The 22,473-nt window shown below is 48.3% G+C and overlaps 1 protein-coding gene across 1 annotated transcript; it reads right to left on the bottom strand.

The window, feature by feature from the left end:
* On the bottom strand, nt 1-20,801 carry VASH1 (vasohibin 1). Its single transcript, XM_050955746.1, has 7 exons — nt 19,390-20,801; nt 11,618-11,706; nt 9,768-9,824; nt 8,565-8,639; nt 7,006-7,387; nt 6,318-6,430; nt 1-5,655 (listed from the first exon to the last, which is right to left on the bottom strand). Exons 1-7 carry the CDS (start codon nt 19,651-19,653, stop codon nt 5,583-5,585), a joined length of 1,053 nt encoding a protein of 350 aa, XP_050811703.1. The 5' UTR covers nt 19,654-20,801; the 3' UTR covers nt 1-5,582.
* Between the last annotated feature and the right edge of the window lie 1,672 nt (nt 20,802-22,473).

Below are 22,473 nucleotides of genomic sequence, written 5' to 3'. Positions count from 1 at the left end.
TGATTCCTCCCTCAGGGGGAAGGGACCATTTTGCAGCTGCTTTATTAGTCTACTCTGTGCTTTAAGAAAGAATCACCAGAGAGACTGAGTTGGTGAGGACATATGCTTTAGACAGCCCTGACTGTGAGAACTCATAAGTTTGGTCAGTACCTGCTGATCTCGTGAGGATGGCTGTCTGGCCGATCTATTGAAGTTTAGCTGAAGACCGACCTCTCTTACCCACAGAAGGAGAGTTCTGCTTCCAGGCCACAGCACCCTTTGGACCACCCCATCATCTCGAAGTTTGCCTCAGCTCGATTAGTAGTATGAAAAGAGCCTGGTTGCTCAGCTCCTTTCTTCTGGTGCTAAAACACCATGTATTTCATCCCTGCTCTGAGTAGGCTTTGGCTAGCATGGGCATATTGACCAACCCAGAAGATGAATGAGGGGGGATGGTCTAGGGTTCTTTCCACTTCCCTATGAAAGCCACCTGTATTTATTCCCTTTTGGTGCTTGAATAGGATGCATGTCTTCTCCAGAGAGTTAGCCTCACCATACAGCCAGACTAGAAGTTTAAACAGCACCTGGGCTCTGGTTTTATCCATCAACAACAATGAAATCAGAGGCAGTTTTCATTTTTTTCTCTGCACAAGGCAAGGGCTGTGCAGACAAGAACTTTATTTTCTAATGTGAAAGGAAGAGGAAATACTGATATGATACATAGGTGCAGTTAGAACTAAATCTAGATACAGGTTCTGGGTTAACTATAGAAAAACAGACCCACAACTGGTTAATTACAGAAAAAAAACAAAAAACAAAAAACAACACACATGAAACAGTCCATAAAGAAAGAAACCCTTCTTTTCTTGGTTAGTTCTGGGCTGTATCAGTGATAAAATGTAAATGGTTCTGTTGTACCATAGAGTAAACAGAATAAATACTGATGTGCATGGAAGAGACTATGCAAGTCCCACTAGCACCATCTCAGCCCTGCCCTGCCCTGGAGGCTGGAGGGAAAACTCTGCTCTGCAGAGGTATAAGATTCAGTTGCCTTCTTGGCCTAAGCTGGTTTGCTCCTGAGCAGACAGTGAGTGCCTAGGCACCACCCTGAAGGTGAGTGGTGATGATATGAACAAACATCTGCATACAGACTCCACCTTGTTTTGGCAGAGCAGGAGCCAAGCAAGAACAACTGCTGACCTGAGTTGGATCACAGGCTCCCTCCTATGCAGATTCTATATATTAGATACAGGGCAACAGTGCAAGACTGTTCGAGCACATGGTGCTGTTTCACCGAAGCAGACTCACAAGTAAGACACGGGTAAAAGCATGCCCAGTTTACAGCTGTCCCGTGGATATTTCAATTACAAGGAATAAGTGCCTAAAACAACCTGCCCATGTCAGTAGCAAGGGCCTCTGCAGTTAGATCAGGCCTACTTCTTCCTATCTAGTGCAGACTTCTACCCCTTAGCAATGTAGGATTCTTTTCTACCCTGTGATTTCTTGGCCTTTGTAAGTGACTATTTTAGGGACACTTGTTTCAGTTTATATGTACCACATGTGAACCAGCCTTTCAGGTGACTGATGGGGTCAGAGTCTGGTTCAGGGTTTTAGCTGCAATACAATGGCAACATTCTTCACATAAAACGGCTCTGGTAACATCAACACAGCAAATAACTTGTTTTTCTGCTACTGTGCAAATAACTTACCTCTCATTCTCCTGCTAAATACAAACTACATCCAAGACAAAGCTCTGGAGTCATCTACTCTAAGTGGCAAGGTATAGAGTACACTATAGAGATGTGCAGTACATACGAACTGGGTGTCACAAGGGGCAGGATAATCACACCTAAATACAAAGCATTACAGATCCCCCAGCTGGTGCATACCATGAAATGCAGTAAGCCACTGCAGAGTGGTTTCAGAACAACACTGGAGTCTCAGAAGCCTAGACTATTGCCCAGACGCTGATGGAGACCTGAGCCCACTTTTCAGCTGTCAGCCTGGTACATTTGTACCATGCCAGCGTACCCCCAGGGAGGAACCCCTTGGTCTCTATTCACTGCCACTTTAAGACAGTTGTAGAATTAAGTTGAAGGGTGTGGAACAAGAGGCCCTGTCTACACCAGCACCACAGAAGTGTTAGGAAGAGCTGTGTTTGAACCCAGCATTCATATTTAAAAATGGTCTTGCTAAAGGAATTCAGTTAAGGCCCTCTCTCCGTAGCCCTGGTTGACCACATATACCAGGGCTGGCAAAACTTATTGACCCTCCAAGCCACATAAGATAATCAGAAGTTCGAGAGCACAAGACATGGACAGCCTGCCCCACAGTGTGTCACCTGCTGGGGCACGTCCTGAGCCCCAACGCCCTCCTGCAGGGCTAAAGCCCTGAGACCCCCCTCCCCACAGGGAAGGCAGCTAGTAGGTGGAGAATGAGGGTGGGGGCATGGAGGGCTCCACAAGCCGCACTTTAACTGTTAAGGAGCCACACAAGGCTCACAAGCCACAATGTGGTCACACCTGACATATACAATGCAAGTATGGTCTGGCTCATGTATGGAGGCACTTCCTTCCCAACAAGAGAGACAAAGAGTCCTGTGGCACCTTATAGACTAACAGACATATTGGAGCATGAGCTTTTGTGGGTGAATACCCACTTCGTCAGATGCATGTTCCAATACGTCTGTTAGTCTATAAGGTGCTACAGGACTCTGTCACTTTTTACAGATCCAGCCTAACACAACTACCTCTCTGATACTTCCTCCCTCCAGGTTTCAGAGCTGTATAGACTAAGGAACATATAAGGAGGAGAACCTGAAGAAGTGGAATTTAAACACATAATAAAAACCCCACTGGTGATATTTTTATAAGACCTTATTAAAAGGACTCCAAGCTAGTACTGGACAAAATCTTCTGCCCTGGACTCCACCTGGTTCCATGTTTTGCTCTGGAACCATTAAGGATTATTGATTAATCCAGGCCCATTGCCATCATTCATTCCTAATAGCATTAAACTCACTTTCTTACAGAGGTTTGGGATACAGTGAAAGGGCCAATTTCATCCTTAAGCTACAACACGGTCCCATCTTTGGGTCTAGCAGTCAGGCTACTACTCTTGGGGGAAACAGACCAGGGCAAGCAGCATGGGCAGAGGAGAGAAAGACAGCATTGTTATGCCAGAAAGCCCAGTTATCTACCATAGTTATAGTCAGTCATGATTCCAGCATCCACTCAGGCAAGAAAGAATACAGAATGTTTAACATGATTTGGATACAGCCAGATTTCATAAATGTCTAGACACTTTTTGTAGTGTAAGAGGACTGAATGTTAAACATTTTGCCATTCCCTATCTATGTCAACATGCCTCAGGCTTGACCCACTCACCCCTTGCTTCTCACCTCCCTCTCTGAATCAATTCCGCCATGAGCTGCAGCACCCCTGGTATGTCAAGTTTTGGGCCCCACACGCATATCTGCCAATGCTCCTCAGTTCTGACATGCAGCATGTGGACTGCTTAGCTGTGCCTCTCCTTTGAATGGAAATTTGTGAGCTGCCAAGGCTTTAGTCAGATGGAAGGGCCAGCCCCTCTTGCTGGAGAATGGTACTCATTAACAAATAGTGTTGTTAAGTACACTGTCAGAACAAACAGGAAGAGGACAGGCACACAGCTATGCTCCCTACTCCTAGGACAGACGGACCACTGCAATCAAAATGGGCCAGACTGAACAGTTAGGAGAAATGGGACAACCTGGAACAGTGATTCCCCACAGACATTTCAATCTTGATTGAGCTGGTACCCAAGGTTTAACTTGGGCATGAGCTTCTGGCTTGGACTCAATATGGCAGCACATCCCATTTATTTCTGCCCCTCTTGCCCAGCCTGAGCATAGGTTGCTCCAAAACCTCCACAGATGAAAGGAAGGAGGGAGCATGGAGTGGTAGACCAGTGCATGAAAGGATTGGGAGCTATTACCCTACAGCAACAGTGCAGCACCCCTCCTTATTTCAATCTGAGAAACATTTCCCCACCCTACCTCCAATAGCATGTTTCCTGAAAGCATCCTCAGGGATACCACATAGGATTTGCTGCAGCAGTGCCCTGTGTGTTCCTAGAGGTAGTATGCCTCACTTTTAGAGGCACTCCAGCAGGCACTGGCCAGCTGTGGATGTTGACAAAGGGTGGGGCTGAACACGGCAACATGACCACAAAACACTATCTTATTTTGCTTAAGGATTCACCAGCACACTGGCCCCTTGAGCAGAGCACTACACTGGACCCTGGACCCTTCTGTTTCAAGGCTGGTTCCCAAAATTCCACTGTGGCTCTGAGCATCCAGGAAAAGTAGCCCTTCCTCACAGGGTGAGATGAAGCCAGATTCTAAGGGGGAAGTGCAAGGTGTCACAATAGTAGCTTCATAAGCACAAGAGCGAAAGTGGGAATTTGATGTGGTGCCTTGAATATTCCAGGGTTAAGCAAGTGGCCAGGATGGGAATGAAGAGCCCCCCCATGAGACTAATGTTACAACCCAGCAAGGAAAAATTGCAGCTCTTTCCTTTCTGGAGAGAAAAATGCTTGTGAAGGCTACTCATGTGCATCAGAGTCACTTGCCTCCTGGTGGAGTTGCACCTCAGTGGCCAAAGCTTTCCCTGCAGCTTCCAGTTACCACCACTGAGAAGGAAGTGGGGGAGACAGTTTCCAACTATCTTATTGGTTAAGCACCCATCCCCACAGATGGGGCTGTCCAGCAGCCCATTTCCAGGTTACAGTGGCATGGGCATTTCCTGAACAGCCTGCCATGAAGGGAAGTATCCACAGCACCTCACAGGAAAGGAGACACACTCATCCCCCATAGAGTCAATGAGCCATAGGGGGGATACATTGCAGACCCAACGGAATGTTAGAGTGGTGAATTCACTGCATATGAGGCTCTCAACATCACTGACAGGTTGCATTTTCATTAGTGATGCAAATATTAATTATTCCAGGGCTTATTCCTCTTCCCTGCAGGCACAGGGGATGGGGAAAGGTGATCGTGTATTTCACTCCCTCCCCAACAAGAGTGATAGTAGCAAAATACACAGAAGTTACAAAACCAGAAATCCTTCCTTTACCAGAGGCAGGGGCCTTTCCATTACAATACCTTCCCCTCCTTCAAGCCCAGGGGCTTTGTGCTGGCTTGAGACCTTCAGCATAGAAGAGGAAGAGGCACTGTGGATAAAATGCCCCACCTGTCGTCTTTGTCAGTCCAAAGGATTCCATGCAAAGCCTGAGCTCTGCTTGGCCTCACTCACTCCACCCCTCACCACATCACAGTAGGAGCCCTCCCAAGCATCCTGCAGGACCTTCCCATCAACTGGCAGATCTGTTCTCTTATAAACTTGTTTTGTTGAATTAAAAAAAAGTGTTCTTCCCAAGACAGGCAGGTGACTCGTCTGACCTCCAGGATACAGCTCAGGGATAGGCCTGATAGAAGTACCTTGGAAGACCAGCCCTCCACTCCCACTTCCCCTTCCCCATGTTGAGCTTGCTACAGGTGATCCTGGTTTCAAGTGTGGCCAATGAGGAGTCAATGGAGCCCGGCACACAAGGTGTGCCTCTCTTCACACCCGGATTTGATAACCATTGAGGTCTGGCATGGCTTTGGATTCGGCAGGCTTCTTCTCACCAGACAGCCTGTGAAGACAGAGAGAAGTAGTTATTCAGAGGCAGTCTCAATTTCTCCTCTGACAGAGTAACCCACACAGGTTGAGAGGTGCCAACATGAGAAGAGGAGTTTCATTCCCTTCACCAGATCCTATACTCCTAGAGTGACAGGGGTGGCTCTTCTTCACGCCGCTAACTCCCACAAGAGGATGAAATACAGAGTGGGAAGCCCAGCACCTCCACTTGAGATACTTTCCTGGGAAGATGGATTTGGAGTAGGCCTGGAAGCAGCCTCAAAGGCACACCAGTTCTCACTGACCAGTGATGTAGGTTCAGACATCTCTTTTGGGGGTCATCTGTGTGACCCACCCCACATTAGGCATTAGATGGGGTGACCTTCCTCTATCTGCAGCCCGCCCCTAATTCCAGCTATAGTTTGAAAGTGAGAAGGCAGCAACTCATGTAGAGAAAGCAATGAGAGAGCTGAAAGGGAGAGAGACTGGGGGTGCGACGGGGGGGGGGGGGGAACACACCACACCAATGCAGCTGAGAGACATCTCCCCAGTTATGGACCGTGCCAAGAGAGTTCTCAGAAATCTACTTTATCCAAGTGTGAGAGAGGATGGAGGGGAAATCCTATAGCACGACTGAGAAAGATCCTCCAAAACAAGCCATCCACCAACCCCACTCACCGCCTCTCCCCACGGCTGTTGTGGCGGTGTGGACTGGACTGGCCCCGCTGTGGGGAGGACACATCTTTCTTCCTATCCTTCGTGGGAGATGGTGGCCCTGTTCCTTTGCCGATCTGCAAGAGGAAAACAACAAGGTGGGAGAGAAGCCAGGGCTAGCAGTGGCTGGGGAACACAATGCCCAAGGTACTTCATTGTCTAGGAAGGAATGACAGTGAAATGAAGAAAATTAAAAGTGAAAAAGAAAAAGGCAGTGATGAGCATTATGTAGCTTTACTATACTGTACCCTGCCTTTAGAGAGTCTCAAGCACACTCTTCCACCCAAAACTTCTGAGCAAGTACGTATCTTGGCTCATCTATCTAATGCCTAGCAGGCATACCTGAAGGGACAAGATTCATATTCCCAGCTCTTGGGCAAGAGCTATACTTTGATGCACAGCATCTACACCTGCCAAAAGAAGAGGGATCTGCACCCCATTGGGGTCAGGGTCTGCAGAAAGGAGAGAAGATTCCTTACCCCCTTCCTCCACCTCACTGCCTTCCCCCACCCCCACCCAGCAGAATCTACCTCCCAACATACTAGCACCAGGATCCAATTAAACTCCAAGGCTCTGGCACCAAGAACAAAATTCACACCTGCAGCCTCCAATAGCAGCAGGCAGGTTTCCCAAGCACTTCCCAGCTTCTCACCTTTAGCCTCATGTCCCGGGCATGTCTCTCGAGCTCCTTGCGGAAGTCCTCACGGCCCAGCTTTTCCACATCCAAAATGGAGTGCTTCCACTCAATCTGCTCCACACTGTGTGGGTCATGGGACACACAATGGCCCAGCTTCACCTTTTTGAGGACGTGCCAGCAGCGGTGGTATGCCTCCTCGTAGTTGAAGATCAGCTCACTCAGTGTGCGGAAGGTGGGCGCCTTATACATGAGCTCCTCTCGCCGGCTAATGCCCAGTGCTCCATAGCGGCCCCCAAAGTTCACCCCCAGCACAATGTGGCGGAAGTAGTTCCCTGAGAAGTGAGTTTTGAAGCTGATGGGGAAACGCTCCAGTGTGGGCATGTTGTTGGTGAGGTAACTGGCAGCGTCACACCATTCAGGAAATAACTGGTGATGCCATGGAAAGGAGGAAGATTCTTCCTCCACATCCCCCAAAACATCTCAGCCAGCCTAGACTGGAAAGCAGATTCACTGCTGACGACAAGTACCTCATTGACATCCCTGGAGACCAAATCCTGTCTATCCCTAGAGCAGGTACAGCTCCAGCCCCCCATGAGACAAGTCTACCTTGCCCTGGGATCAGAGGGATGCTCAGTCTTGACCTACTCCAACAAGACTGCCCACAAAGGGAAGCCAGTTATAATGGCAATTTTGTGGTGTGTACACCTGTCCTGCTAAGAGCTGGGAGGACCAGGGCCACCATCTCATTTCACACAGAGGCCACCAGGCAAGTTAGTTAAATTGACCATCACTATCAGCCTAGGAGAAATTGGACCTGGTGCCCTACAGGTAAAATGTAACCCATTCTCCTGAGCCATCGAGATCCCCAAACTTGCATTTCATAAAAGCACTGCCTCTGAAGACAACTAACTTTCCAAAATACACAGGCCAATTAACCTAGCTTTCAAATACTTCCCCATCAATGAGGCAACTCCAATAAATAAAGAAATGTGGCCCTAGTTGGACTCAGCCTGGCAGGTCCCAGAGATGTGCTTCCCAGGACGTGTGTACACGGAGGGGCTGGCACAAATCTGGGACTAAAAGCAAGCATTATCCAAGGGAGAGTCTGACAGGTTCCCTTCCATGTCTCCCTGCACTGCAAAGAAAGTGCAAGGTGACGTATAGTGAGTGAGACATACCCACTATGCAACAGGGTTTCTGACCTGATGCTGTTTCTTTCCTATTTAATCCCCACATCCTTTTTCTCTCCCTCTCCCTGTTATGTTCAAAAGGAATAAACACTCAATCCTAAAGCAGGGGAGAGAAGTGACCATGAAGAACTAACTCTGCTACTTGGGTTCTCTGCTTGGCACTTTGCAATGCACCAGCAGCATGAGAGGGTCATAAGGGAGCAGGGGGAGTAGAGCCCTGAGCAGATACAAAGTTTGTATCTGCAGCCAATCCATGATCCGCAAACATGCTCAACAGATCTTCGCATCTGATATAAAGTGGATATCCCCAGATCTGCAGGGCTCTACAGGGGGAGAACGCATTAGGGTGGGCACACATGCATATTTCTAAAGAGGAAAGGATACATTCCCAGGATCACAGCTTCCAGGCATTTGATTGGCAGGGCCTCTTTGGTCATTTCTTTGGCCAGGTCCATTAGCCTGTTAGACAGCATAAGGGGGGGGGAGATGGAGGAGGAAAATTAAAGGGGTTTGCACTGAGCAGGACTGGTGAATTCAGTCGCTAGGCAGCGTATATGCAGGGCAGGTTGCAAGGAGAGAGGAAGACTATTAAGGAAGACAGGAGAGGAGAAAACCCTTTAGGAATAAATTAAATTCAAACTCAGTCTTTTGTCATTCCCCTCCAGCATTGCTGCTGTGGAGTTTCCCCTCACTGAGCCAAACAGGCTCTACCCTCTATGCCAGACACTACTCTCAGCAAGTCTGGAGTCATTCCCTTTCATCTCAGTGCAGTTCCTCTGGATTTATACCCATCTAACCAAGATAAGAAGCCTCAGGCAGGAGGCCGAGTTCCAGACACATTTGCTTTCCCACATCTGAGGGCAGGGAAGGGGCCTGCAGCAGATTCTGCCCTGGTTATATCATAAAATGTTTGGAATGCCCAAATATTCACCTATACCTGGTGGCTTGGGCCAGCAGTATTAATGTTAGCACAACGGTTTGGTTAGCAGACTAAGAAGTCCCTAGCTGTATCTGTGGAACCCAGGTGCACGAAGATGATTGACTTCAGCCTGTGTACATACCTGGGGGTTTACAAGGCACAGCCGTCTGGGGGTGTCCACCACCATCACCACCTCCTTTCTTCCCCACACATTTCTTTTTCCTTTATAAAGTTTCAGTCACCAAAAAGAGAGTCTAGCAAGTCCACATTCTGCACCAAACGCACTCCAGGACACTGGGCAGCAAGAATTGTAGAGACGTTTGGCCTTTGGGGACCTTGTTTTACTTTACACAAAATCCCTCAGAAGCCCATGATCTAGATTATAAATTAGATGTGCTCAGAGACTGGGCACCTCTGGCTAACAGTTTACTGACTCTTGGCAACAAATCCAGCCCTCATGCTTGAATAAGGCTAAATTATGGCTCTGACCAACTGCACCCTGAGCAGAGTTCAACCTCCTTAGGAAGAGCAGAACTGTGACACTCAACAAAATCCCCATAGTCCAGCCTGTACTCTTGGCCAGACTCAGTACAGAGGTAGCAGGCATCAAATGTGGCAAGTTCCCCAAACAGAAAGGCAGGAGCGTGGGAAAGGCTGACAGCACTTACCCGGTCAGAGGTCTGCTCTTCTTAATTTCAAAGAACTGCGTCCCAGTATGATTGTACCTGGAGGAAAAAGGTTAAGGGGCCATGCAGACTGGAAAAGAGCTGAGAAGCCAGAGCTGCCCACATACTGCAATCTGCCTGGAGGAATCTCTTTGTACCATCAAGGTATCAGTTACAATTCTCACAGGGAACCTCAGGATCCAGCAAGCAAAATACCAGAAAGAGAAAGTAGGCGTTTCCATTTGGCTACTCCTCCCACTTGCATTCTTTGGCTTGGGGGAGGAAGGAAACAGATTGGCAATCTATTTCCCTCCCTATTCCTGCTGACAAGCACATTTTCTGGTCAGCCTTCTCTCCAGCACCACAGATTCCCAGACCCAAACAGGGTTGAAACAAGTCCTGTCTTGCTGCTGCCTGCAGGGGATCATCATCACCAGTCTAATGATGCCAAAACTTTACCTGGCTTTCATGCTGGCTGGTATCTATCTCTAAAACAGCACAACCCCAGGATTAGCAAAAAGGTGCTGGCAGACTCCCTTCCCCCCTTGAGTCATCTCCATATCCAGGGCCATCCCTAGCCATTTTGGTGCCCTACACAGCCCCCCCCCCGCCCCATGTGTGGGGGAGGGGTGTTGGCCCCAGGCCTCTGTGTGGGGGGGAGGGAAGGGCAGCCTTGGGGGGCAGGGAGGAACCACCCCCCAGCATGAGCTGGCAGAGTGGGTTGGAGCTGGGTCACTCCACTTCCTGCCGCTGGTAAGTGCAGAGCGAGCCCAATGCCACACTCACGGGGTGGCAGGAAGGGGAGTGACCTGGCCCCAGCCTGCTTTGCTCTGCTCCCCTGGCTCCCAGCCTTGGGGTGCAGGGGGGAACCACCCCTCAGCATTCACCAGCAGCACAGCTGGGAGCTGGCAGTGTGGAACAGGCTAGGGCCAGGTTGCTCCATTCACCGCCACACAGTGAGTGCAGGCTCATCCCCTGCTGCAAGTCCTCAGGGGAAGGGGTGGAGTGGAGGCGGGGCCGGGGTGGAGCAAAGGTGGGAAGAGGCAGAGCAGGGGCTGGAGCAGCATGCAGCTGCATAGGGCACCAGGAAATTTGGTGCTCCAAGTTTCCTGGTGCCCTATGCAGCTGCGTACTTTGTGTATGGGTAGGGACACCCCTGTCCATATCCCATCAGCAAGATAAAAATGCACTTGTGTTGCACATGCCCTCATCCTCACTCCATCCCAGCACACAGAGCGCAAGGGTATGCAGGAGTCTTGTTCCCAGGCCATAAACATACAGGCAGCTACACATGGTTGGGAGTTGGTCATCCATCTGACTCTCAAAAGCAGGAGTGACTATCATGTTCTGGCCACCTACCGAGCGGAAAGCACCCAGTAAAATGACTCAGCATAAAGCTCAAATTCCCCACCACCAGCACACCCAACCTTGGCAGGGGAGATTAGCATCTTCTAATCCTAGGCTTTAATCTGTCCCGGGCCCTCCCTGCAGGGTTAGGCAAGCACAACAGCTACAAGGGCCTTCAATTAGGATGTTTTAAAAGGAACAACCACTTGAATTCAAGGAGTCTGGCTTAAAGAAAACCTACCACCCATTAGCTTGGCCCTGCTGACGCACATGCTGCTGTGACGAAGGGTTTAACCACAGGAGACACAATTGGGCAGGATTAGAATAAAACAGCAAAACCACTCACTGTCACAACTTCAGCTTCCTGCTTTTAGGGAACAAGTTTCATTTCCCCTTCTGGCTGAAGCAGAGTCAGCTGTTCTCTTATGGTCGGCTATTGGAAGGTCTCCTTGCTTCCCCTTCCTGGATCATCATTCCTTGGTGTCTTTGATAATAGTAAAGGATACTGAAGCTCCTTGATGTAGCGCTGTATGGCTTCCAGGCGCTCAGGGATGGGGGTGGACGGCTGGAGCGCAGGCACACTTGGTATGGGAATCTGAACAAGGGAAGGCAGAGCGAGTCAGAGAGCAGACATCTCCTGAACCTGCTAGTTCAATGCTCTGGCGCATTGTCATAGGAACTGCATTCCTCTGTAACCCAAGGAGCTAATCCCTTTTTGCTGTCCACCCAAGATATTACTTGAGTTGACAGTCACTTCATTCTTCTATCCTCAAGTTGACAAACTGGAGGGGATTTAGAGAAGAGTGACAGTTATAAGGGAGATGGAAGGACTAGTTTTTAAAATGAAAAACTAAAAGAAAAAGTCTGCAGAATGTTGTTAAGTGGCAACCAATGAGGTACACAAAATAGTCTACAAACATCTAAAAAGCACAAATACGAAGGAGAAAGAGGAGCTCATGGGTTTAAGATGGAGGCATGGAATGAAAGTATAGCCAAGAAGTATCAGGGCATGGAACAGACTCACAAGGGAAAGGGTGAAAGCCCCACCTGGTGGCACTGTGAAAACTAGAAATGAATTGGGAAGGAATTTGCATTGGCAGGCAGATGGACTGGATAAGGCAATAGGGTTTTTCCAGCTCTAACTTTTATGACTTTCAGTTACACAGGTGTGGCTATTACCTGGACTATTGCCCAGCCAAAACAAAAAATAAGGCTGAACTCACAAACAGGGCCAAGGAGACACTTGGTCAATGAAAGACAATGGAAAAACAGATTTGGTGTGACCATGACAGGGAGAACTTTGTGCCAGAACTTCCCCAAGCCTACTAAGGAAGGTTAATGCCCTCTGCACGTGGATCCAACACCAGAGCCACAACTCTCAGTGTCAGTGTGGTTTTGTCAGTTCCATTCTTCAGGGAACATGCAGTAACCCACCTCTTGTATAACAAAGTTAAACTGAGACAGACACCTCCCTCTGGTCCTGTCATTGTATTTGGTGGTGTAAGAAGTTCTATGTCTAGATTTTCTCTTGAGTATTTTGATCTCTCTTATTGTCTTAAGATTTTCCCCATAAGTCAGTTTGATGAAGATGCATTTTGTGACTGGTGTCCATTTTCCAGCACCTCTCAGAGCTGTGACTAGACATAAGAACCAACAAAATGTGCCAGCTGTTGTCTCCAGTAACCTTTGTGAGCAAATACCTCACTTCAGTCCCCTGCTGAGGACATGCAGAAACAGGAGCTCCTTCTATCGCAACCTCTCCCAGCAGGAGGCACTGCAAGGGAGAGGAAGGATCCCCAACAGTTTGAGCTCCTATCCCCAGGGGAACAGGAAGCCCCCTCGAGAACAATGCAGGGAATTTGGCCATCTCTGAAACTAATATATGCTAAGTTGATTTAGAAGCTATGAGATAACATACTGAGTCACAGAAAATTATTCCGAAGCAGAATCAATGAAAGTGGTAAAACCAGGCAGGCTCAGCATTTAGCCTTAATTCGTTTCTTCAGTGGGTGACTTCTGTGCAATGTTTGTGAAGAGACAAACAGCTAAAATTAACTCCCTGGGTTCCGGTTAGATACACATTATCAGCACAAGTTACTGGTTTCTTTTAGTTACTCCTCTCTGCTGCTGGAAACCGATCCTTGCTGTCAGATCCCCTTTCCCTCCAGGGAACAAGCAATATCCTTAGACAGTGTAATGGAAACCACTTCACTGGGGGACTAGTTAATGTAGAAGCAGCACCTTAAGTAATTAAGCTGTGCTCTGGCTCTCAGATCTGGCCATGCAGCCCAGAATGGGCTATGGTTTCTTTGGTGGCAGGTCTCCAGTATGTTGCCTGGGGAAAAGGTGGAGAGGAGTGAGAGAAGGGATAAGGAATCTGTCCCTCTCATCACTGTGCTGAATGGAGGAGTGATAACATTTTGGCGCTCTCCAGCATCCTCCATCCACAGATCTCAGAGTACAAACAGGTATCTTCACAATCCTCAAGGAGGTGGATGGAAATTTATTTTAAACACAGATGGGAATGCAGAGGTGGATTACCTTAATCATGGTCACCAGCAATTTGGTGGGACAGCAACTCAGGTTTCCTGGGCCCTCCTGCTCCAGTCACTGGAATACATGCCCCTGGAAGGCTGGCTGCCTTACCCATTCTTGTCTCTCCAAACTTGTATGGCTGGGTTACATCCCAGCACTCCCAGACTTGTAAACATTGGGATATTGCACTGAACTCCTGCCTGACACAGCTGAGTCTCAACCCCATCAGTATAGCCCATCTTCGGAAGGGAGCCTGGTGAAGATCTGAGATCTCCATGCTTAAAATGAGCCAAGCAGAATGAAAGCAAGCCAGATGGAAGAGAGGCACAAACAGAGCTCCCGCTCCCTGAGGGAGGAGGTATTTGATAATGTAACTTAAAAAAAAAGCTGTCTCTCTCAAAATACTTATATGGTCCTATCATCATTATAGTATCATAGCTCTAGCTATCCAGATGCTGCTACTTCCAATAGAGTACTGATGTTATTCAGATAGCAGATGTATATATTAACCCCTCACACACCATAACTAAAGCTCAAGCATGCATATCCCAGCCTATCCTTCAGATATGCTAAAATCCAGCTTCTTTTGTGGAGCTGTCACTGATGAGCTACAAATCCGCTTGTTTCCACCTTTATCTCTCTGCCATTTAGAATTCAAAACTTTTACAAATGCATAGACAGAGCTGCTCCCTGCCATACCACCCATGGAGCCACTGGTGCTACATAAGCTCTGCAGACAGACACCACCACCTCTTCTACCAAAAGCAGCAAAGCCAGCAACTGCCAACACTGCTATCATCAACTCAGCCTTTGGAAGCTGATGGCAACTGAATGGAGTGGCACTAATGCCCATTGCCTCTGGAATAACGGGACGGCCAGTGGGTTATTCTGAAAGGCTGTCCTGCCCTACAGAATGAGGGAAGGTAGGAAGGATATGCTAAAATGCAGGACAATCCAGGAGGTAGGAAAGTGCACCAGAAGTCAAGAGATCTAGATCCTTTTCCTAGCTCTGCTTCTGACCTGTTGTTGACACCTTGGGCAAGTCACTTCAGCTCTGTGCTGCAATGTGATGCTTCTTGGTGGTATCCAGGTTGTAAGGCACCTCACTAGCACCTGCCATTAGTGTGAGAAAGCTTTGTCTGCACCTGCCGGGGGTTGGTTCCCCAACAGTACTGGCAACACAAGCACACTGCTTTAGACCTATGTAGTCCCACCTCCCCCCACGGGTTAGCAATAGGCACACTCCAATCCCAGTGCCGTCCCCTGCAAAAAAAAACAAACCACCATCTCCGTGGAGTGTTTAGCCCCTGATCTATTGAGCACTCGCAGTATGCACAGATTTGTTGGCTCCAGAGAAACAGTACATCTTAGCTTACCAGTTCCACCTCAGATCACTGCTCTGCTTAACACACAGCATTTAGATATGGTTAGTGAAATTAAATATAAAATGTATTTACACACCAGCATAGATATTTAAGTAACAGCAATTATTGGAAACAAATGGTTACATATAAAATTAAATCATAACACATTCTAGAACAGACTTAAAACTAGATACTCATGTCTCATTAAACAATGTTCACCCAAAGTCCAAAGAGCCTTTTACAGCTGTTTGGCTGTGATCCCTCTTCCAGGAGACCAACACTGTGAGCTTGCCTCGTACAAAAACGATCCAAAGTGTTACTTTGCTTCCCAAGATATACAGGTCCCATCCTTGTTTATGAATGAAGACCAGGATACCCACCATGTGGTTTTGTTTTTTCTTATAGCTCTTGCAACCTTTCTACTGGCATCTGGCTCAGTGTGCAGCAGACTTCCATTGTGAGGTGGACAATACATATATGACCAGACACAGAGGTAAGCGTCTGTTGTCTTGGATGTGTTCCTTTCAGGCAGGAGAGTATGTCACCTCCTCGTGACCTGCCTTACCTCCAAGTGCTTAAGAACATCGTTTTCAGTACAGATACATAACTTGTTAAATATTATCTGTACATACATTTTATGGTGACTGGTGGACTCTTGGCTCTCAGTAGAGACCTCACATGCCACCCACAGGTGAGCTATTATGCATATATCTGACCCTGGGGTTCCCTGCAAACCCTATGCACCTCCTCTGCCTGTTGGACCAAAAGGTCACTGTGTCAACACTCATTAGTTCCCCCATCTGTAAAATGGGGATAATTATACTTTATTTCTTTCATAAAGCACTTCGAGATGTACACATAGAGAGCTATGAAAGCATTATTAACTAATGAGTTCTGAGGCCTCACTCACTTTGCCACATGAGCACAAATGGGATAAACAATAGGCTTCTAAGGGAAGTAAGAGATGTTTCAGCACTTGCTCCCAACACTGCCTGCAACGGAGGGGCTAGGAGAAGAAAGGCCACAGAGACGATGCCCTGTTGTGACTTCCACATCACAATGCTCAGCTAAGGCCACAATCTCACCTCAAATCAAACTGCAAGCAAATTACTAAGGTTACCTTGTGGGAAATGCTATTCGTCTACTGCAGCTAGAAGAGCCCTGATTCCTGGCTTGAAAAGTCATAAAAATGCCATCCTAGTTTGTCACCGCATGCAGTCACAAACCCTTTTCACTACAGCATTTCACTCCACTTAGGATACCAAAACTGGACTAGTTCATTTCCATTTCTCTACTAGTCCAACACTCCAACTAGGATCAAAAAGGGCCCTTGCATGCAGGTGACAGTCTGGCACAGCCCTGGCAAACAGCAGCATGAAGCAAGAGTTTAGGCAACCTCCTGTAAACAACGCCAGACTATTTACCAGGATGTGCAGCACCAGTGAGCAGGAGACAACTCTGCTCTGTATTTTGTATTGGGTGATAATGCTGGCCAGTGATGGAACAGCCTCCCCTGCCATGTTAACATGAACTTAACAGGAGTCAACATCTAGATATTTATATGGATAATGAGGTCATACAGGGCTTCAGGGCTCAAGCCAAATGCAAAGTGACAGGGGTTATTAGTATCAGAGGGGTAGCTGTGGTAGTGTGGATCTGTAAAAGCAGCAAAGAGTCCTGTGGCACCTTATAGACTAACAGACGTATTGGAGCATGAGCTTTCGTGGGTGAATACCCACTTCGTCGGATGCACGTATTATTAGGAAACTTTCCATTGGCAGGTTATTCCTTTCGTGCCCCCATACTTTTGTCCATGTATCTACAGGATTCATACAGGAACAGTATGGCATCCTGCCACTGCCTTTCAAGCTGCCATCTTGTGATCTAGAATCTCAGCTTTTTCTTTTTTTCCTTTTTTTTTTTTTGTCTGCCTGAGTCTACTATGAGAGAACACTGCTCTCTTCATCTCACTGAGGTGTTAACTCAGATAAATGATCAACACTGGGTAAGTGTCACTGTTAACTAGGTCACTACTGATCAAGTCATGTAAGACAGGAAATGGGAAATCATTATGAAAATCTACACAGCCTACAGTGAGTGACTGCTCATTTACTTGAGAGTGTAACACCATTTTCTCCCCCCCTCCCCCCACAACCAATCAGGGAGGCAAGGCTAACAAACCTAGCAGAGCTCAGCATGCCACTGAGAGAGAGACACCCTAGAAGATTACATGTGATGACGTTTTTAAACACCTGTACAACATACTGTGATTACATCTCATTGTAGTGTCTCAAGGGGTGGAGCTTATTTTGTTATCTTCCCTAATTCAACCCCTAAGCATCCTGTACTGACCCTCATTCAAAACAGGATTTTGGATTAGCTAGGCCACTGGGCTGATCCTGCTATAGCAACTCCTGCATTCCTCCCAAAGCCCATTCAGCCTCAGGAACCTAATGGGCATCATCAGCCTCTCGCAGGAGCCAGCCCTGCAGAGTAAATTTACAAATATATTTTCCCCTGGAATATATTATTGCCAGGATTCTAATCTGTTGCATCAGTTCTTCAAAGCAACTAGACCCACTTCTGTCCATTTCAGTACAAATGGTGCTCAGAGACATGGAAACATCGCTACAAGCAAGAGTGGGCTCTTCTCATTCCCTTGCCCCAATCCTTCCTACCACATTCACCCCTCTGTATTCCCTGTAAGATGCTGAGACTGATAAGCAGTGAGCCCAGATGGCAGAATGTGTTCTGCACCAGCCTCACTGAATACAGTGCACAAATCAGGCTACTACACAATAGTGCTGCAGGTACCAAAAATAGATGCTTGGCTAAGTTTCGGTCAAAGAAACACCCTCAGTGCTGATCCAGACCACGCTTAAGAGCCACAAAAGAGAAACAAGGGTTGGAGTTTCAGAGTAGCAGCCGTGTTAGTCTGTATCAGCAAAAAGAACGAATACTTGTGGCACCTTAGAGATTAACAAGTTTATCTGAGCGTAAGCTTTCTTGGGTAAGTCTCGTGATTCAAACAGGGGACTGGACGCCTGAATTCCAACATTTCCTTACTGGCTCTGCCACAGACTTGTTGTGAGAACCTAGGCAAGTTACTGCATCTGAAGAAGTGATTTTTTTTTTTTTTTTACCCAAGAAAGCTTATGCCCAAATAAATCTGTTAGTCTTTAAGGTGCCACTGGACTCCTTGTTGTTTTTGTGGATACAGACTAACATGGCTATCCCTGGAAACTTAGTCTTTTTTGACTCAGTTGTCTCTATTTGTAAAAATGGGAATAAAGATATCTATTTCAAAGGACAGTTATGAGACAGTGAATATTTGCAAAGCACTTTCAATCTGAGAATCTAAACATATCCTAGAATTACCACCAGAAGCCATGCATATATAAAAATGGCAACATCTACAAAGACTCACGAGGCCCAAACGCAAAGGACTCAATACAGCATCAATATTAAGTTGCATGATCTTGGGTTCCCCTTTTCATAGGTTTCTCAGCAGTACGGCCAGAAAAGACAAGACATGAGATCATCTAGTCTGATTCCTTGTCAGCAACAAGTTTCCTCCACAAATTCTATAAGTGTTCTGTAATATGCTCTTAACTCTGTCAGAGCCACCTTTAGAGGCAGGCACCATTCCAGTGCAAAAATTCCCCTTGTTGAGGGGAAGACTGTCCCTCATGTCCAACCTAAGAATTTCCTTTTATAGCCTATAGCTTGTTCCTGGTTATAATTACTCGACTCCCACTCCTCCAGCTTTCCCCCATCTCAAGTATTTAACCAGTCATAAATCTCATCTTTACTTTCCGTTTCTTGGGATGCACATATTAAGTTTCCTTATTCACCAAACAGGTCCCATCACCTTGTACTTTTAGCAGGTTGCCCTTCTGGATTATTTTTAATTACAATCTTTTAAGAACAAAGTGTTCAGATCAATACACAGTGCTCCAGAATGCAGCTGGAGCACTGTCACCTCCTCTTTCAGGCCAGGCAGGCTGCCTCAAAAGCTAAATCCCAATTCTGTACTTTGTCTCAGAATCCTGGCTTTTCCCCATTTGCTCTAAGGTTACTGGACATGTGTTTTTTTGCATCACCACAAATAGTATCAGAGCAATTAAATGGAAAAATTCTATTAAACCAAAGCAAAAATCCTGAGCAGCACAGGACAGAGACTTTCCTCCTGATATGGAATCCCCATACTTTACACCCTTATGACTGTGCTTCTGTTGAGTGAAACCCCCACTTCAGGATTATTGATCTGGATTTCAATGTTATATAACACAATCCCAGCTTCTCTACCATTCTCTGAGTGGACAGTATAAAGCGGTGTCATTTGATTTATTAGTATCAGTTCTTTCAGGAATTCTCACCTTGGGTAGGTCTGTGGCTCCTCGAATCCTCTGAGCCACCGTTTCTCCCTCAGGGTGAATCTTGGCCACATGTCTCCACATTCTCTCCCAGGTGGGCTCATCAATGGGTAGCCCTCCTCGGTTCACAAAGAAAGGAACTCCACCATCTCGCAGATCTTCATCACCATCATCTTCCTGCTCTTCTTCTCTCTGAGTTGCCTCTTCGCTGGCCTCATAACGCTTGGTGGCAGCAGCGCCACTGCCCCCCGTTCTCCCCCCTGGCATCCCAGTCTGCACTTTGGAAATTGGTGGATTACAACCCTATGCCCACCACCCCCCTCAGCCTGCCAGAGACAGAGCAGCACATGGCAGCCTAATGCAGAGGCCCTTTAAGGAAAAAAGGGCGTGGCCCATTCACATAAGAACAGTGCAATATCAAGGTATATTTTACCCAACAGGAGGTTGTTTCCTCACATCAAACCAGAAGGAAGAGTCAAGGCAGGGCCCCGATAAAACAAACGAAGTGGCCTGGAGATGCACCATAGATTAGACTTTTTTTCAAAAAATGGTCACCCGTGATGGAGCAGGCAGAACCGGACAGGCGCAGAACAATGAAAAGGTCGTTATAAAACAGCAAGGACAGCAGGGGGCTGTATATTCAGATCAGGCCACACACACCCCCCTCCCCCCAAAAAAAGGGAGGAAAAAAAAAAAGGTTCCACTGACCTAGCAAGAGATTGCCCGTTAAAATCAGTAGGAGCGGATCGATGAAGTACTACACCAAAGCAGAGCTCAGGGGCAGGAGCAGGGGCAGAGGCAGATCACACACCTGAGTGACGACAGGCTCATACCACCTCAAAGTATTTGTCTCGGTGCAGGAAAATTAACCCGCTAGAGACACTGCCTGCCAGACACCGGGGAAACTGCAGCCGCCCTTAGACAATAAGACCATTAGACCCAAACAAAAGCGAATGGCCACAGACTAAGGCAATCAGCCCCCGAGGCTTTGTTCGCTCCAGGAACGAGCCGCCCCGGGGCAGTTCTGGATACCCGCCTCAAATGCCATCGCCGCTTCAGTCCGAGCTCCTGCTTGCGCCTGCTGAGCTCAGGAAGGGTCACAATGCAACAGGGGCCGGCGACCAGGGCAGGCCAGGCTCCGGCCCCCGTGCCGGGGGAGGAGGACGCTGCTGGAGCCGGAGAGCGGAGGAAGCGCAGTCCGGGGGGTGGCTCTTGGTGAGGCTGCAGAGGCCGAGGGGCGGGAGACAAAGGCCCGGCGACCCCTGGCTGCCGAGGCGAGGAGAACCGGCTGGACAGTGGGCTGCGGCAGCTGCTGCATGCGGAGTAACAGAGCCCCCGTCCGAGGCCGTCCCGGGACCGCTGATACCTCGGCTCTGGCTGCCCCAGCCGCGTGCTGGGATCACACACCCGCGGGCTGCACCGAGCACTGCCGCCGGCTCCGCTCCATGCCCGGAGTCAGAGAGACGCTCCCCGCGCATGCGCCCTACCCCTAGGCGGCCCCGCCCGGTTAAAGGGACCAGAGAGCCCCCAGCCGGGCAGCCTGAGCCCCTGGACTCAGGGAGGGGCGGGCGGAAAGGGGAGTCTCTTCCCCGACCCTGCCTGAGAGCGACGCGCAGTTCTCCCTCCAGCCTGCTGACTGCGCTGCCCGCTGCTGCCGCCGCCGCTTACGCTACTACAGCACAAGGGCAGCGCTGAGGCAGCTGGCTACCGCTGCAGCACGGGAGGAGGGGAGGAGGCAAGCATATGATTGGCTGCCCTGCCCTCCCTGGCCAGCAGGGAGACGTCTGGAGTAGCCTTCACTCACCTGAGCAGCTGGTGGGACTTCGGTGAGTGTCTGAACCTGTGACCCGCGCCCCAGCCTGCAGTCATCTCCTGCCCCATGCTGGGCAAGGGGCAGCCCCATCCCCCATGAGGCTATGGTGAGGGGCAGCAGGCTGTAGCAGGGGAGGAAGGAAGCCACATGTGATGGCAGTCCTCTCCCACCCACCACAGGGGAGGCGAGGGGGGAAGCTCCCTGGACCTGAGAGTTGGAGCTTGGGTGAGTGTTGTGACACCCTTCCCCTGCACAGCCACCACTTCTGCCCCATTCCCTACCCCCACCATTCCCAGTGAATCTATGGTGAGGGACAGCAGCAGAGGAGGCCACACGTGCTGCTCCCCCCCACACCCACCATAGGGGAGGCGAGAGGGCTTCCTGGACCTGAGAGGGCCCTAGGAGCATATGCAGTGACAGTGGTGCAGAGTGAGTGTGCTGCCCGTGGGGGTCCCTCCCCCAGAACTCGCTGTTGCCAATGGAGGGAGTCCTCTCTGGCCCTAGCCCTGGAGCTGCCTGCCTGCACCCCAAGCTCCTCATCCCTGGCTCTGCCCCACCTTAGAGCCTTTGCCCCCAGCACCCCAACCCTCAGCCCCAGCTGTAAGCCCCCTCCTGCACTGTGAACCCCTCATCCCCAGAGCCCTCACCTGAGGGGAAAAACACGCAATTTAAATTTGGCAGTCAGTTTGGGGTATGATCGTGTTTAGCACAATACTCGATTATTTTACATCCTTTAAAGTATATAATCAGTTGAAGCAGGCAAGTCCTGCTTCTGACTTTCCACTTTTAATTGGCCCTTGTAATCTTGTGGCATCGGCGCATTGTAGCTACATTTTATCCCAGCAACAAATTCTTGATCTGTAGGACCAGTAATAATCAACAATGGATAAATTCTTAATAAAGTTACCTGGAGAAAAAGGTAATTCATCAAGTGACGGCCTGAGTTCAACATCCAGCTTTCAAACTGAAGTTATACAAAAGAAAGATGCAGCAAATCTACAAGATAAGAAATGGAGTTTTCAGCAGTCTTGGCTATCAAAATTTAAGTGGTTGGAGTACAATAGCAAATTAGAGTTTTTTTGTTCAGTCTGAAAAAACTGTTCTAAAAAGAAGATCTTAATATTTTCTACAAAGGCCGAACCAATGTTTATTTCATCTGGATTTAAAGATTGGAGACACGCATTGCATGGTTGTACATCACTCAAAAAATCCTCTTGTGACAAGGAAGCAGTAATGAAATATGCTGCTTTGAAATTTCCGGGGGGGACCCTCCA

This window comes from Gopherus flavomarginatus, chromosome 5, assembly GCF_025201925.1.
Source record: "Gopherus flavomarginatus isolate rGopFla2 chromosome 5, rGopFla2.mat.asm, whole genome shotgun sequence".
Classification (NCBI taxonomy): domain Eukaryota; kingdom Metazoa; phylum Chordata; order Testudines; family Testudinidae; genus Gopherus; species Gopherus flavomarginatus.
Note: the sequence above shows the minus strand (reverse complement) of the source record. Positions and strands in the feature narration are given on the sequence as shown.

Coding starts and splice junctions, on each gene's coding strand:
- VASH1 (XM_050955746.1), bottom strand. CDS start 19,653: ATGCCAGGGGGGAGAACGGGGGGCAGTGGCGCTGCTGCCACCAAGCGT. Junction 8,640..9,767: donor AAGAGCAGACCTCTGACCGG/GTAAGTGCTGTC, acceptor GCTGTCTAACAG/GCTAATGGACCTGGCCAAAG. Junction 7,388..8,564: donor GAAGCTGTGATCCTGGGAAT/GTATCCTTTCCT, acceptor TGACGCTGCCAG/TTACCTCACCAACAACATGC.